This window comes from Thermobia domestica, chromosome 1, assembly GCF_964235325.1.
Source record: "Thermobia domestica chromosome 1, izTheDome1.hap1.1, whole genome shotgun sequence".
NCBI classification, from domain to species: domain Eukaryota; kingdom Metazoa; phylum Arthropoda; class Insecta; order Zygentoma; family Lepismatidae; genus Thermobia; species Thermobia domestica.
Genome location: NC_137454.1, coordinates 163847141 through 163860051, shown reverse-complemented (window position 1 = coordinate 163860051; position 12911 = coordinate 163847141). Strand labels below are relative to the sequence as shown.

General features: G+C 37.9%; 1 protein-coding gene across 1 annotated transcript in view; it reads right to left on the bottom strand.

Annotated features, from left to right (window-relative positions):
- The window catches only part of LOC145690557 (F-box/WD repeat-containing protein 4), a 54501-nt gene extending 46442 nt beyond the window's left edge, over positions 1-8059 (bottom strand). The window contains exons 1-3 of the mRNA XM_081765563.1: positions 7660-8059; positions 5099-5197; positions 2864-3046 (exon numbers count right to left, since the gene is read on the bottom strand). Coding sequence (XP_081621689.1) covers positions 2864-3046; positions 5099-5197; positions 7660-7892 — 515 coding nt within the window. The 5' untranslated portion in view covers positions 7893-8059. The remainder of the gene's footprint in view (positions 1-2863; positions 3047-5098; positions 5198-7659) is intronic.
- Between the last annotated feature and the right edge of the window lie 4852 nt (positions 8060-12911).

Below are 12911 nucleotides of genomic sequence, written 5' to 3'. Positions count from 1 at the left end.
ATCTTTGAGTTTTACGTCCCACGGTTATGCCGATTAGGCTAAAGGAGACGGTGATTATGAGAAATGAATGAAATGGTGGAATTAAGAAAGTGGGAGGAAACGGGAGAACCCCGAGAAAACCCACGCACACGGTGTTTGTCCACCACAAAGTTCACTTGGCGGGGGCTGGGATCGAACCCGGGACCCCAAGCACCAACCAAAAGCACAGGATCGAGACACGAAATAGCTCGAGTAAGTTTGTATTTCAATGGTGACCTATCCATAATTTTATTAATCATCCCTGCGATAGCTTCTCTGCACGTTCATCGTCGTGTTAGCTTGTCTAGATCCGTTATTTCCTTGATTCCACGCATGGCATCCCTACTTGCAAAGCCTATGTCCATATCTTTAGCAGGAAGAAGATTGTTTGGATCTGATATATCTATTTTTTGAACAGATGCACATGCTTTATTAAGAACATCACCCTTCACTATTTTTTCCATTAATCTTTGTACGAGAGAAGTGAGCTCTTCATGCAAAAAGGGTTCCATGGGTTGGTATGTTTGAAATCCGGTCAGAAATGGTTCCACCATTGAAGCAATAGTTAAGAAAAATGCTAATTTTGGTGCTAGCATTTTGTCGTGCATTTTTTTCTCTACAACTAAGAACGTTGTCGAGCTAGGTGTTTTCTTGTCCTTCTTGACACACGCAATATATTTTTTTTTAAAATGAGGTAACATCATTAATAAGGCTCGAAATGCAACGTCACTGTAAAATAATAACTACTGCTAACTTATCTGGTGGCTAAACTGCCAACTAGACAATCTCATTCCCGCCATTTACTGTTCGCATTCATCTTTACATTGCTATTCATTTTAAACAGAAATAATAATAAAGAATATATCAAAGAAACAATTCGTGCTACTTAAAGTTGAATTATAGTTAAATAATTATCCATATTTTTTTTCTTAAAAGACGAAGGCCAAAACAAAAGACCGCACATGATTGTTGACTACAACATAGCGCTTTTTCAGGTTTTAAACAACCCCCTTTGACGCATCACTACTCTATTCTTTTTTCTAAATACAAAACTAACATGGTCGATAAGCGAACCTCAACGTAGGATTCAAGCGATCGCCTGTTTCACCGTCGCCACGTTCACTTGCGATTCATCATTGATGCTGAATTCGGACGCCCAAAATGGTGGACACCGATAGGATGACGCTGGATCCGACCCCACGGATCATGAATTCAGAAGCGCCGAGTGACTTATCGGTAGAAAACAATTGAGCTACGCCTTTCGTTTTTAACTTTCGGCCTTCTTCGGCTATTATCATTGTGTTTCCCGGTTCTTTGGAGAAATTCCCGGTTTTTTCCAGGTTCACGGAATTCCTGGCTATTTCGTTTCTCGGTTTTTTCCGGTGGGTGGACACCCTGATATTCACTGGGTGCAAGAGCCACAACCCTACCAGGGAAGCCGACGCTCCTAAATGGTCATTGTCTTTAAAGGTAGACAGTCTACATCAGTCATTGGGTCTGGTAATGTACGGTTGACCTCTCACGTAAGAAAAGGTAGTTCCGTATTGTTTGAACGACCCTACCGAAGGAAGGGTCTGGGTGTCCCTTCTAATGGTTGTTTACACGTACCATTGGGATTCGGACAAGTAGCTTAGCTACAACGTGTAAGTGGTACCTAAACACGTTAAAGATAGGTAGCCCCATATAGTTTGGGCAGGCCTTCCAGGGGAGACACGGCTCCCAAATGACAATGTCTGCCTTGAGCAAACGGTCTACATGAACGACCCTACCGGGGTGGGTGGGTGTCGGATTCCTGCCTACTGGGGGACCAAACGGAGATAAGGGAGGGGCCAATCCCAGGAATCTGGGTAACGGTTCTGGTCCCGCTAAAGGGAGGAAACTCCGTAGGGTATGGGCCCGTACCAAACTCAAATGGTGACTTAACACCTACCATTTTGTCCGGGATGAGATACGGGAGTATTTCGACGTGTGCGTGGTACCTCTACACTACAAGGCGGTTGCGAGTTGAATGATAGAGGTAGGCAGGGCCGGGATTGAACAAGCCCGCTCGGGCATTGCCTGGGGCCCCGGATTTGGGTTGGACTCTGTCGGGCTGTGGTCATACCGTGGGATTCGGTAGCTTGTGAGAGCCAATCCCAGGAATGTGGGTAACGGTGAACACAGGCGGGAGGTGAGCTTACCTTATAACGCTCGGGCGCCATGCCTGCAGAGCAGGGTAGGACTGGCTCGCTAGCACTGCCTCAACCAGTAGGTTAACTGGTAGGCACTCAGGACTTGGGTCTGGCCGCGCAGTGGGCGTATCCCACTCCCTCAGAGAATGGGGGTTACATTTCTTAGGCGAGTCAGAATTAGGGGACAAATTCTGACGCTGCACCATGTGCACGAGGATACAATCTTGTATCGAGGAACTACGAAGGGGGGGGGGGTGTGCTTTGTTTGGCGGAACCCGTCCATCAAATAGACCGAACGGTCGCGGGCATGCTCTCCATGCATGCAATTAAGCGTGACAGTAGTAGACCACTAGCATCAACTATGTCAGAAGTGCATGTACAGTGGAACATCGATAACTCGAAGTTAAAGGTAATAGATAAAAAATCGAGTTATCGAGTTTTTCAAGTGATCAAGGTTCGAGTTATCAACGGCAATGCTCAGCATCAAGTATATATGAGGGATCAGTATATGGGATCTACTGCTTAAAAAAATGGATTGGAACTACTAGACGGAAATCTTATCGGAGGTAAGTACTCTCAGAACATTAAATTCACAACTATATGCACACAGACCTTAAAATAAAACTCCTTGAGAACCAATGACCTTAGTTAAATTAAGAAAGCAAGCAAGTTACCTTCCTCCGCTGATGACCATTCCATGTTTGTTAACAAATCTGCATACATCATCTGTGTGTCCTTTGAGAGTCATAATAGGTCTGTGGACAATTAATCCATTACCCTTCCTTTCAAATGCCTGGATACAACTACCTTTGCTCAACCACACAAGGTCCATTTCGAGTGCCAGCCATGGCATGTACCTGTACAAGAAACAAATAAATAATAATGATAATAAATCACTTCAATTTGAAATAAAAATTCCCAAAAGAAGAAGAGAAAACACTTTTGACGTACAGTTGTCCCTATATTTGGAAATTAAGTTATATAATTTTTATTGATCTGTCACTACGAGAATTGTCATTCTTATTCCGGGTAAAACTACTTGAAGTATCTAACCCGAGTTGCTGAATTTACATTTTAATTTTCAAAATTTTCCTTTTTCCTAATTATAAACTTAACTCCTACTATTAAAACACTAGAACTATAACAGGAAAAATTCACCAATGGAAACATACACACAAAAAAGTGTATAAACTTTCAAAGCATTGTTATCCTTCAATCCTAGTTTCCGTTCGGTTTCAGAGTTGCCTAACTCTATGTCTGCTTAGTTCTTGAGTAACATGACAAATTTCTGAAAAGCATTACACACGTCCAATGAAAAAAGAAAGAAAGAAAAAAATCCATTGGAAAATGATTTATTAATTTACCCTTGTATCCCTAAGCTTGATAATACAGGCATATAATCATTGTCAATACGCATATGAAAAGGAACTTTTTCCATATGAAAACCTTAACATATTTTGTCAGAAAGAAAAGTTTACAGCGGAATAATTACAGAAAGATATGCGGCAGGTGTATATTTTCATTAAAGCGATGCTGATCTAGCAAATATATATATATATATAAGGAAGAATAAGGAAAGTTACTACAATAGAACAAAGACCCGGTAAAAAAAAAAAGATTACATTCTGGAACAACTGAAAGAAAATGGGTACATTGAGAAAGGCAGAAGAAAAATGGCCTATGATCAAAAAAAAAAGCAAGCAAGAGAGGAAACCGTGATATAGGTGACAAAGAATATGAGTGAAAGCATATGAGCGTTTTATGTGAAAGAAAAACCACGAGCACGGTGTTTGTCCACCATAAAGTCCACACGGCGTGAGCTGGGATCGAACCAGGGACCCAAGCACCGGAGGTGAACGCTCTACCACTGAGCCACTGCACCCCCCGAGAAAATTTTTGTGTTTTTGTCATGATAGGGGAACGTGGGATATTCTTTACACATAGGGAAATATTTTTCCCGCCCTCAGTTTTGAGGATATCAAATTGAAATTTTGCACAGATATTATATACACAGATTTGCATAGATATTTATCCTAGGATCATGATTTTGTTTCAAATGAGGCTACGTTTCAAACGGTAACATTCGCACGACCCTATCGTGCACCTGAGGAGAGAAATTCCCGAAGAAGGGAAAACTTATTCTGAAAAATATCTTTTTTTTTTTCAATTTGGACGGGATTTTCCGCTTCTGGTATACAATAGGTAAATTTGAGTGGTACTGTACAGTTTGAAACATTACTTTATTACGAACACAACGAGGTACGAATCATGGTCCTAAAATAAATAGGGATGTGTAAGGAATTTTTTAAAAAGCTGTAATATTTACCCTTCTTCCATGTTTGCGACGTCACTGTCCCCAGGAATCGCACGTGTGACTGCAAAATGCCCAAGAAGCATGTTCTTTGGTGCTTCCACGCTTGAAGGAATGCAAAAATCCCGATGTGAAAAGCTTTACTCGACATTTATAAAGTAAATTCCGAAGGTCGACGTCATGTTCAATATATATGCTATAAAGGGTAAAAGGGTTAAGAGGTTTAATTTTGCATTTGTGAGAAATGAGTGTGATGCCTTTCGAAAGCCTGTTGCACTGTGAAAACAATTACGTACGAACCATTAATTTAAGGAAATCAGGACAGGAGCGGCAACTTCCTAAAGAAAAATTTACAATTTCCTTTAAAATCCTTGATTTTACAAGGGTTAAACGCATAACAGCATTTCTGTGGGTGGTAGCTCTACTCATATTATGCTTGCAAAGTTAAAGAAGAAACTTCCTGCTATTGACGCTCGCGCATGTTAATTTTCTATGTGGTAGGCCTGTAACAGATTTTCCTAGTTCAGCCTGGCACTACTACCTAAAACCACGCAACTTACTATACTAATGTGGAAACACACAGAAACAAGAAACTTACTTGGTTTTGTAGTTGAAAAATATCGTCTCCTTGTATTTTCCACGCCTCCAATTGTACGAGATGCGGCACCTCTCCTTCAAAGATAATTGATACAAAGACCTATAATGTAAATCACAAATAAACAAGTAATTAGTAAAGGTAAAATCACATAGTATACAGAAACCAAACTGCATTATTTAATATCACACCATGTTTACGTCACAAGTAATGAAATGATTAAGGTTAGTCTAACACCTGGAAAGTGCTGTAACCTATCCATACAACATGACACTTCACTCAAAGTTTTATTAAACTATTTACTTTATACATTTCAAAATTCGTCCAGGTGTATGTTATTATTAATACTATATGTTCACTTTTAATTTTCTCTTGCAATGGCAGCATTAGATCACGCTAATTAAAAATTTCAAACAAGCCAATATCCAGAAGTGTTACAGCGATTAATATTTTGTGCCCTTTAAAAATCAGCCATCTTTTCAGGGATGAGCAAAGTGATATAAACCATTGGTGGCCCAGCGACTGATCCATAACGAGCCGTGCCTTCCCCCCGTCAAGGAAAAATGCACCATTTTTGAAAATAGTTTTTCAACGAGACAATACAAGAGACTTTTTTCCTGTCAATATATAAGACCAATAATGTGTTTTTAGTCTATTGTTACTATAAGCATACAACCCCATGTGTTTCAGATAAAAATTTTCATCCTACTTCGAACTTTCCATCCTTTTGGGCAAGAATGATATAAATCTTTTAAGGCCGAAGATCTGACTTATTGAAATACGTTTATATAGAAGAACTGTCCATAAAGGATTTGTGATGGTGCGCCCCACCAGTCCAAGCACCAAAATGAACATAAATACTTCCAGGTAGGCCAGTCATATATATTTTAAAAATATAGTGACTTCAAATTGAATTATACAAGCTGAATTATGAAGTCCGCTTAATAACTCTACTTAATAATAATAAAAAAAAAAAAAAAAAAAACTGCTTAATAATCTATTTGACTTGCTGAACATATAGTAACTCTGGTACTACCTAATTCTTCACTTGGTGGACTCCTATAATAATGCTCATGTGCTACAATGTACTAATGTTTTGTATGTGTATTTTAACTTGTAAAAAATTTAAAATAGTGCAATTGTAGTTTTCGCGCACCATATTTTGGATGATTTACAGGTAAAAATCAATGCGTTGTGAAAAGACATGTTTGTAAGAAACTAATTTCTGCAGGCGACATAATTAAATACAAGTAACACAGCTGTATTGTAGGTTTACAAGTGTAGAGTTACTAGTGTAAAATCATTACAAGTGCTTTACGACGGATAAAATAAGTGAGTGCATATGAAAGATAGCTCTATTAGATGCTATTTTCCACCGGCAGCATATTTCTGCAATTTACAGAACCTGTACCGGTATTTAATGTTTACAAGTGGAGCGTTATTAGTATGAAACCATGACAAATGCTACTGTAACTTCTATCATTGCCATTCTTTTCACTACCCTCGCTTGCACCCATACATACCATTATTGGCGCGCAAGCCCATAAGCTTTTCCCTACTTTACACGGTTAGATAGAATTTGTGCTTTTCAGTGGCCACCTAGCACAGTTTTGTTTTTTACACTGTAGTTTTTATGCTACAATCCAGAAACAGTATTCGTACGTAAATCGTAATTTTTCAACAATCACTTCTGATGACCCCCTTGAATTTTATCAATGCCAAGTGAGATATTTTCATGCCCCCCAGTGGAAACCTTTTAAGGGGCAAAGAGAAGGAATTTAGTGAATGAATTATAATTTTCAATAATGCTTTCTAGTGGTGCGCCAAAAGTAAACCTGTACGTTTAAAATCCAGATCAACAAAGCACTGACATCAAAATATTACTATTATCTCACCAATAATTCAATTTGTTCGTTTAACCCCCATTAGCTTTTCAATTACAATAATGTCTGATAAACGTATTGGTTAAGCCATATTAGGTTAGACCTGTTTTTGGTTATTTACCTTTGTACATTTGTTTGACGAGACGGGGCTTATCGGTATCCTAAAAATTTAATTTTTAAAACAGAATACGGATATAGTATACGAGAGTGCCTCATCATTTAGCGAGGACTCACGAAGTGCAGTCTTTTAAGGATTATTCATTGAGGATATAGGAACTTGAAAATGAGGTAAAAATGCGACTTTCATTTAATTACTGAGTAATATAAAATAAAATGTACGTCGGTTTGCGTTGCGTTTCGTTGTGTTTTATGGTATGCGAAGAATAATAATGTGCCCTTGTACGTAGTGTATGAGTATATGTGGGGGATTTGAAACACATATCGCATGTCACGTGCACGTGGATGCTTCTTACTACTTCTATATGTAATAAAATCATTTTTATACGTAGTGCAACAATAGGAAGTATCCACGCGCACAGATCATGAGGCACTGTCGTATACTATTACCCAGAATACATTTAATGACACTTGAAGATCAATCAGCCATATTCATTACAAGGAAAGGCTTGCCGTTTTGTATGTCTTCAGTCACCTGAAGAGTAACAAAACAAAAAAGCTTACCTGTTTTGCACGTCTTCAGTCACCTGATTAGTGACCAGTGCATTTTTGCTCATTGACACCCACAAAAAGTCTTGACTTATAATTGCGCAAAATCTTCTGCATACTTGGCTCAGGCGACCGAGAGCACGAAGGTCGCAAAATCGAAAAATAATAAACAATACATCAGTCGGGAGATTCTGTAACACAAGAGATTTTTCGTCTGCGTTTTCGACAGACGCTCTCTGCCCGCTCATGCCTTGGTAGGCTATGGATAGAGAGTACGCAAGTAAATTTCTCTGAATTATTTTCTCCGGTTACTAATTGCATGTTGTGCTATAAGCTACTTCAAAAAACCATACGTTTCTTGCAAGACATATACGCCATTTTGGTTACGCACACAAGAACTGATGTTATACATTCCAGAGCAGTCGAAAAGACAGTACAAATTATCTTTCAATTATTTTTAATCAAAGGAGTGTAAAGTACAATCTTACAAACCAACCAGAGTTATTAATCATTCCATAATATAATGTACTTGAATAATTGGTTTATATACATCATTTGGGAAAGTATTAAATTTTAGTACTTCAGAAATTTCAAAAAAAAACAATACTATCATTTTTCATCAGGAACTACTAAGTACGACTGTAATTTTGTATGCTATGGATAACATTTGACATGTAGTCTGCTAGTTTTGCCATCCATAAAGTTAAAAAAAAAAAAAAAAAAATACAGAGTGTAATTTCCAAGGACAACAAAGAAGTTGTGGCTAGTTTTGATTGTTGAATTCTAAAAGATGTATATAAAATAAAAATATATATCTTTATATTCACAAATAAATATATTAAGAGGTATTTAACTTATATTCAGCACGTCACTTTTATTTTAAAATTCGTCTCGTTTGTTGTCATAAAATGTGAATTTATGAATCACATTCCGTAACCAATCTTTCAAGGCAACGCAACATTTACGTTTTAGTTTGCAATAATCTGTGTAGTAGTTATATCCCTTTCCGGTACCCGGCCTTTTGGGCTATTTTTTAGACTTTAAGTTAAACAACTACTGCATCGTCACTATTTATCCTAGGATCATGGTTCATACCTCATTCTCTTCAGAATGGAGCTGGCTTTCAAATGGTACCACTTGCATGATCATACCATATACCAGGAGCGGGAAAAATGATGTCAAAGGGAAATTTTGGAGGGAAATTTTTTCTCGCACTTTGGGCCCCTCTGGAGCGGACCTGTGTGAACGTAGCCATCTAAAAAAAAAAAAAAAAATCTGATAAATAGTACTTGGTATACTGAATGTGTGTGCCAATTTTCAAATTCTATCTTGAATACTATGGGCGGGAGAAATTTTATCAGGAATTCCCACCATGCCGCAAATTACCGTAAAACACCATTATCTCAGGTAAAAAATTTCCTGAGACATCCCTAATTACCCTAGGGTCATGTTTCGCCCATCATTCTCTTCAGCTTAGAACTGCCTTTTAGGCGGTATGACCAGTGACGTAATGCTAATTTTTTAGGTGGGTATACGCTCCATTCCTTGTTATACACAAACACACATAACCATAGGGTAAGACTATTCATGGCTTTGGATTGATTGCTTTAACAAAAGAGACACTGACCAAAGCTTAAAACCCACTTTATTTTAAATTATAATTTGTAACTCTTTCGGATATGTAGCATATTCTTCTTCAAACACTATCGAAAATAAATGAAAATACAGACATATATATATATATAAATATTGTTATGACAAAGTTTAAATTCTTTAACCGATATATATATATATATATATATATATATATATATATATATATATATAGTCATTGTTGTGAAAAAGTTTATTTTTTTTATTTTTTTAACAGAAATATATATAGTCATTGTTGTTCATTTATTTACAAACAAAGTTTAGCTTTACAGTAGGAAAAATAAAAAAAAAATGTGAAATTAAATTGCCTTCATGTGAAGGAAAATGAAATTTTCTTGATATAAATATCAAAGATAAAATTGATACCTTCAAATCTTGATATTTAAAAATGCAAAATAATTGTTACTATACTTTTTTTTTTCTTCTGCCCCTATAATCACTTTATTCTGCACAGATTGTTTCCAGAAATCTAAAGTCATTAAATACACAATAATATATTTTTTTCTCGAGAGTTTGGTGAGAGGAGAGTGATTACAAAAGGAAAATTTCGTCCAATGCTTTTCCCGGAGGGAGAGTTCCTAGCATCGCTGCTACGTTCCCTCTTTGCACAGCCATACTTATCCTTTGTATAAGGTAGGATGAAGCTCGGGTGTCTCCTGTGTTAATAGCTATACGGTGTCCAACTTCATTAATGAAGTTTAGACCTTCCTGACCCCAGGACCCACAAGTTTCAATGGCTATGGTGACGAAGTGGTATTTGTCCAACAGGTTGCTATACTTTCGTCTCTTTTCATATTCTCTGCGAGTTGCAACCGTCCCAGCTTTTGTCGAAGATGAAGGAAGATTAGAGGGGGCTAGGGTATCGGTACAAGTGAAATCCCATATTAAAGCCTTCCCTCGTTTCCAAGGCACCAAAGTCATTCCATCAGGTCTCTTGCCATCAGAGCGACTACACCCCATTGGCTCTCTCACGGAAGGCGTTCCAGAGGATATAAGGGCTCTCATAATGAGATCGTTAACAGTGGAGTGTCGAGAGTATCTGCCAGCACTGTGAACTCATGATAGGCCATGTATACCTTTCTTACCCACTAAACTTCCGCAAGCAGGGCACTGGTGTTGTTCACAGACATCTGCTCCCAAACGTAACGCACAAGCGATTCGAAAACTTTCGTCGGGAAGATGCAGCCCTAGGGAAGAAGATGGGATAGCTTGTAACCAGGCACCTGCTTCAGGGGAAGAAGTGGCAAGAAGACGTGCCTTATCTTCAGGATTGGTGGAGGACTGAAGAATAGAAGATAATCTGGAGTCTATAAGAGGAGCGTCCCATGAAGTTTGAAAACTTCTCTTCTATTTTGGTTTGGTCAGTGTCTCTTTTGTTAAATATATATATATATATATATATATATATATATATAGTGTTTCATAATTACTATTACAGCACTTGGAGTTGAAAGTAGACACGAGAACATGCAAAAAGTGTATTAGTATTGTTATGCCAAATTTGAAAGCTCCGTCCTTTCCGAGTTATGAGCGCGGGAAAGTGCTGATAATTGAACTTTGAGATTTAATAGCGCTAAGACTAATAATGTTAGAAGCAGTATGATGAATTTCAGAGGAAACCATACTTGTATTTTCAAAAAATGCTACATTCAAGATATTTGGGAAATTATGCAAGATTACATTAAACCTTGCCCCATTTTATCCACAACTATCTATGAGACCTTAACTTAATTTGTGAAATTCTGTATCTACTGGAGCCGTTCACACTGATGTAGATACCAATAATAATAATAAATCGGTCAAGAAAATATGAAAACGCCTTTGCAGATCAACTATCCTAATAGAGGTTTTTCTTCATTCGCACCAGGCAAGTGTCGGAATGGTACCTAACTTATAGACCGCAAGTAGTTTCCTTCGCAATGCCTTTAACGAAGGGCCTTATTCCTCCGACATCTTCGTCATCAAGCCGGAGATGCCATAGCTACCTTTATAATTTCAGTAAATCTTCTCGGGCTACCAGCCAGGTGACAGTATCGACATCCGACGTTTCGTATGCAATCATTGCATTCATCTTTAGGGATTGTGATGAAGAGACCGGAGATAGGAGCATGTATACATGGTGACTATTTAGATGCGGAACTATGAATGGGGGCTTGTGATTGGCTAAGGGAAATGCTGGTTTTTGGCTGACTGAGAGATGGTGACTCCTGATTAGCTATTGTTGTCGCTGCGAGAAATGTCTTTGTTGAATGTCTTTTTTTTGTTCCTGAAAAGAGCCGATCTGATAGGGTTGAATTAAAACTCATTGCCTCTATTGAGAGACTGTTTCTTTCAGGTGAGATAACTATGGCTTTCTTTATTATTCTATCCCAAAAATTGCTGCACTTGGCTACTATGATGATATTTGTAAAATCAACTCGGTGTCCAAGCTGATACAATCCTTACTTTTCGGGTTGCTGAAGTCTTATGTAGCTGTTGTGTTTTCTGCATCGTTCTTCTATTTTATATACGTCCAGTTTATTCTATGTATGATCTGCCACATTTACATGGTATACGATATACATCAGGAGTGCGCAGGTGAGGGTTGTCTTTCACTGGTTTGAGTAATGATCTGATGTTGGTTGGAAGTTTATGAGTAGCTCTTATACTGTCTGGCAAGGCAAGTATTCTGCTGAATTTGCCAGAGGTGCGGCCGATGAAAGGCAATACGGTAGTAGAGAGATAATCTCACTCTTAACTTTTGTGATAATTTTGTATTGGAAAGTAACAGCTGTTTTTTTTTTTTTTTTTTTTTTTTTTTGCCATGTTGATATCTGTAAGACAGTAACCATTTGCTTGTAGCGTCGAACGAAAGTGGTTGAATCCCCTTGTAAACTTTCTTGGTCACTTAATATATTTACATCTTTCTCTGAAGTAGAAGCTGGCAAATTAACATGTTCTTCGGATTTTTCTTCGCTACTTCTCGATGTCTTTGCTTTCACATTTTCGTCAACGAAATTTACAAAGATATTGTCTCTTTTCTTTTTCAACAAATGTTCTAATACCTTCTTGGGCATCTTGCAAATTGCGAAGCAACTCTTAATTTGTCAACTCACAAAGAAAGTTTAAACACTACTAAGCAAATATTTTCGAAGTGACGGTTGTACTGTAATGATCAAAGATAGCTGTGACATGCTCAGCTCATACGTTAACGTTATAAGCCTTTCTTGGCTTTTGTTTTCTACCCCCTTCTGTTAACAAATATTCTTCAAGAACTTTTTTCTGAATGAAACTGAAACAACAAAGAAAATGTTTATTTGTATCCCCCCTCCCGTGTTTGCCCAATAGCACTAGCTGCTGAGTATTTGTCGAAATCGATTGCCGCTTTCTTTGATGTCAATTGCGGCTACAAATGAGAAGTGCTAATTCAGGGTTCGCTGATGTAGTAAATGGCATTGGGAACGACCTTGAATGCTTCAAACTAGACCAACGATAGGTCTCATGTTTTGTTATTTTTGTGGAGGTCGACGATTTCCTGGCTCAAATATGTTCATTTAATTTCCTCTTATCCCTTGAACTAAAGTAAAGACACATTTTTTCGGAACCTTCCGCGATTAGCAAGAAGCAGGTTCCAT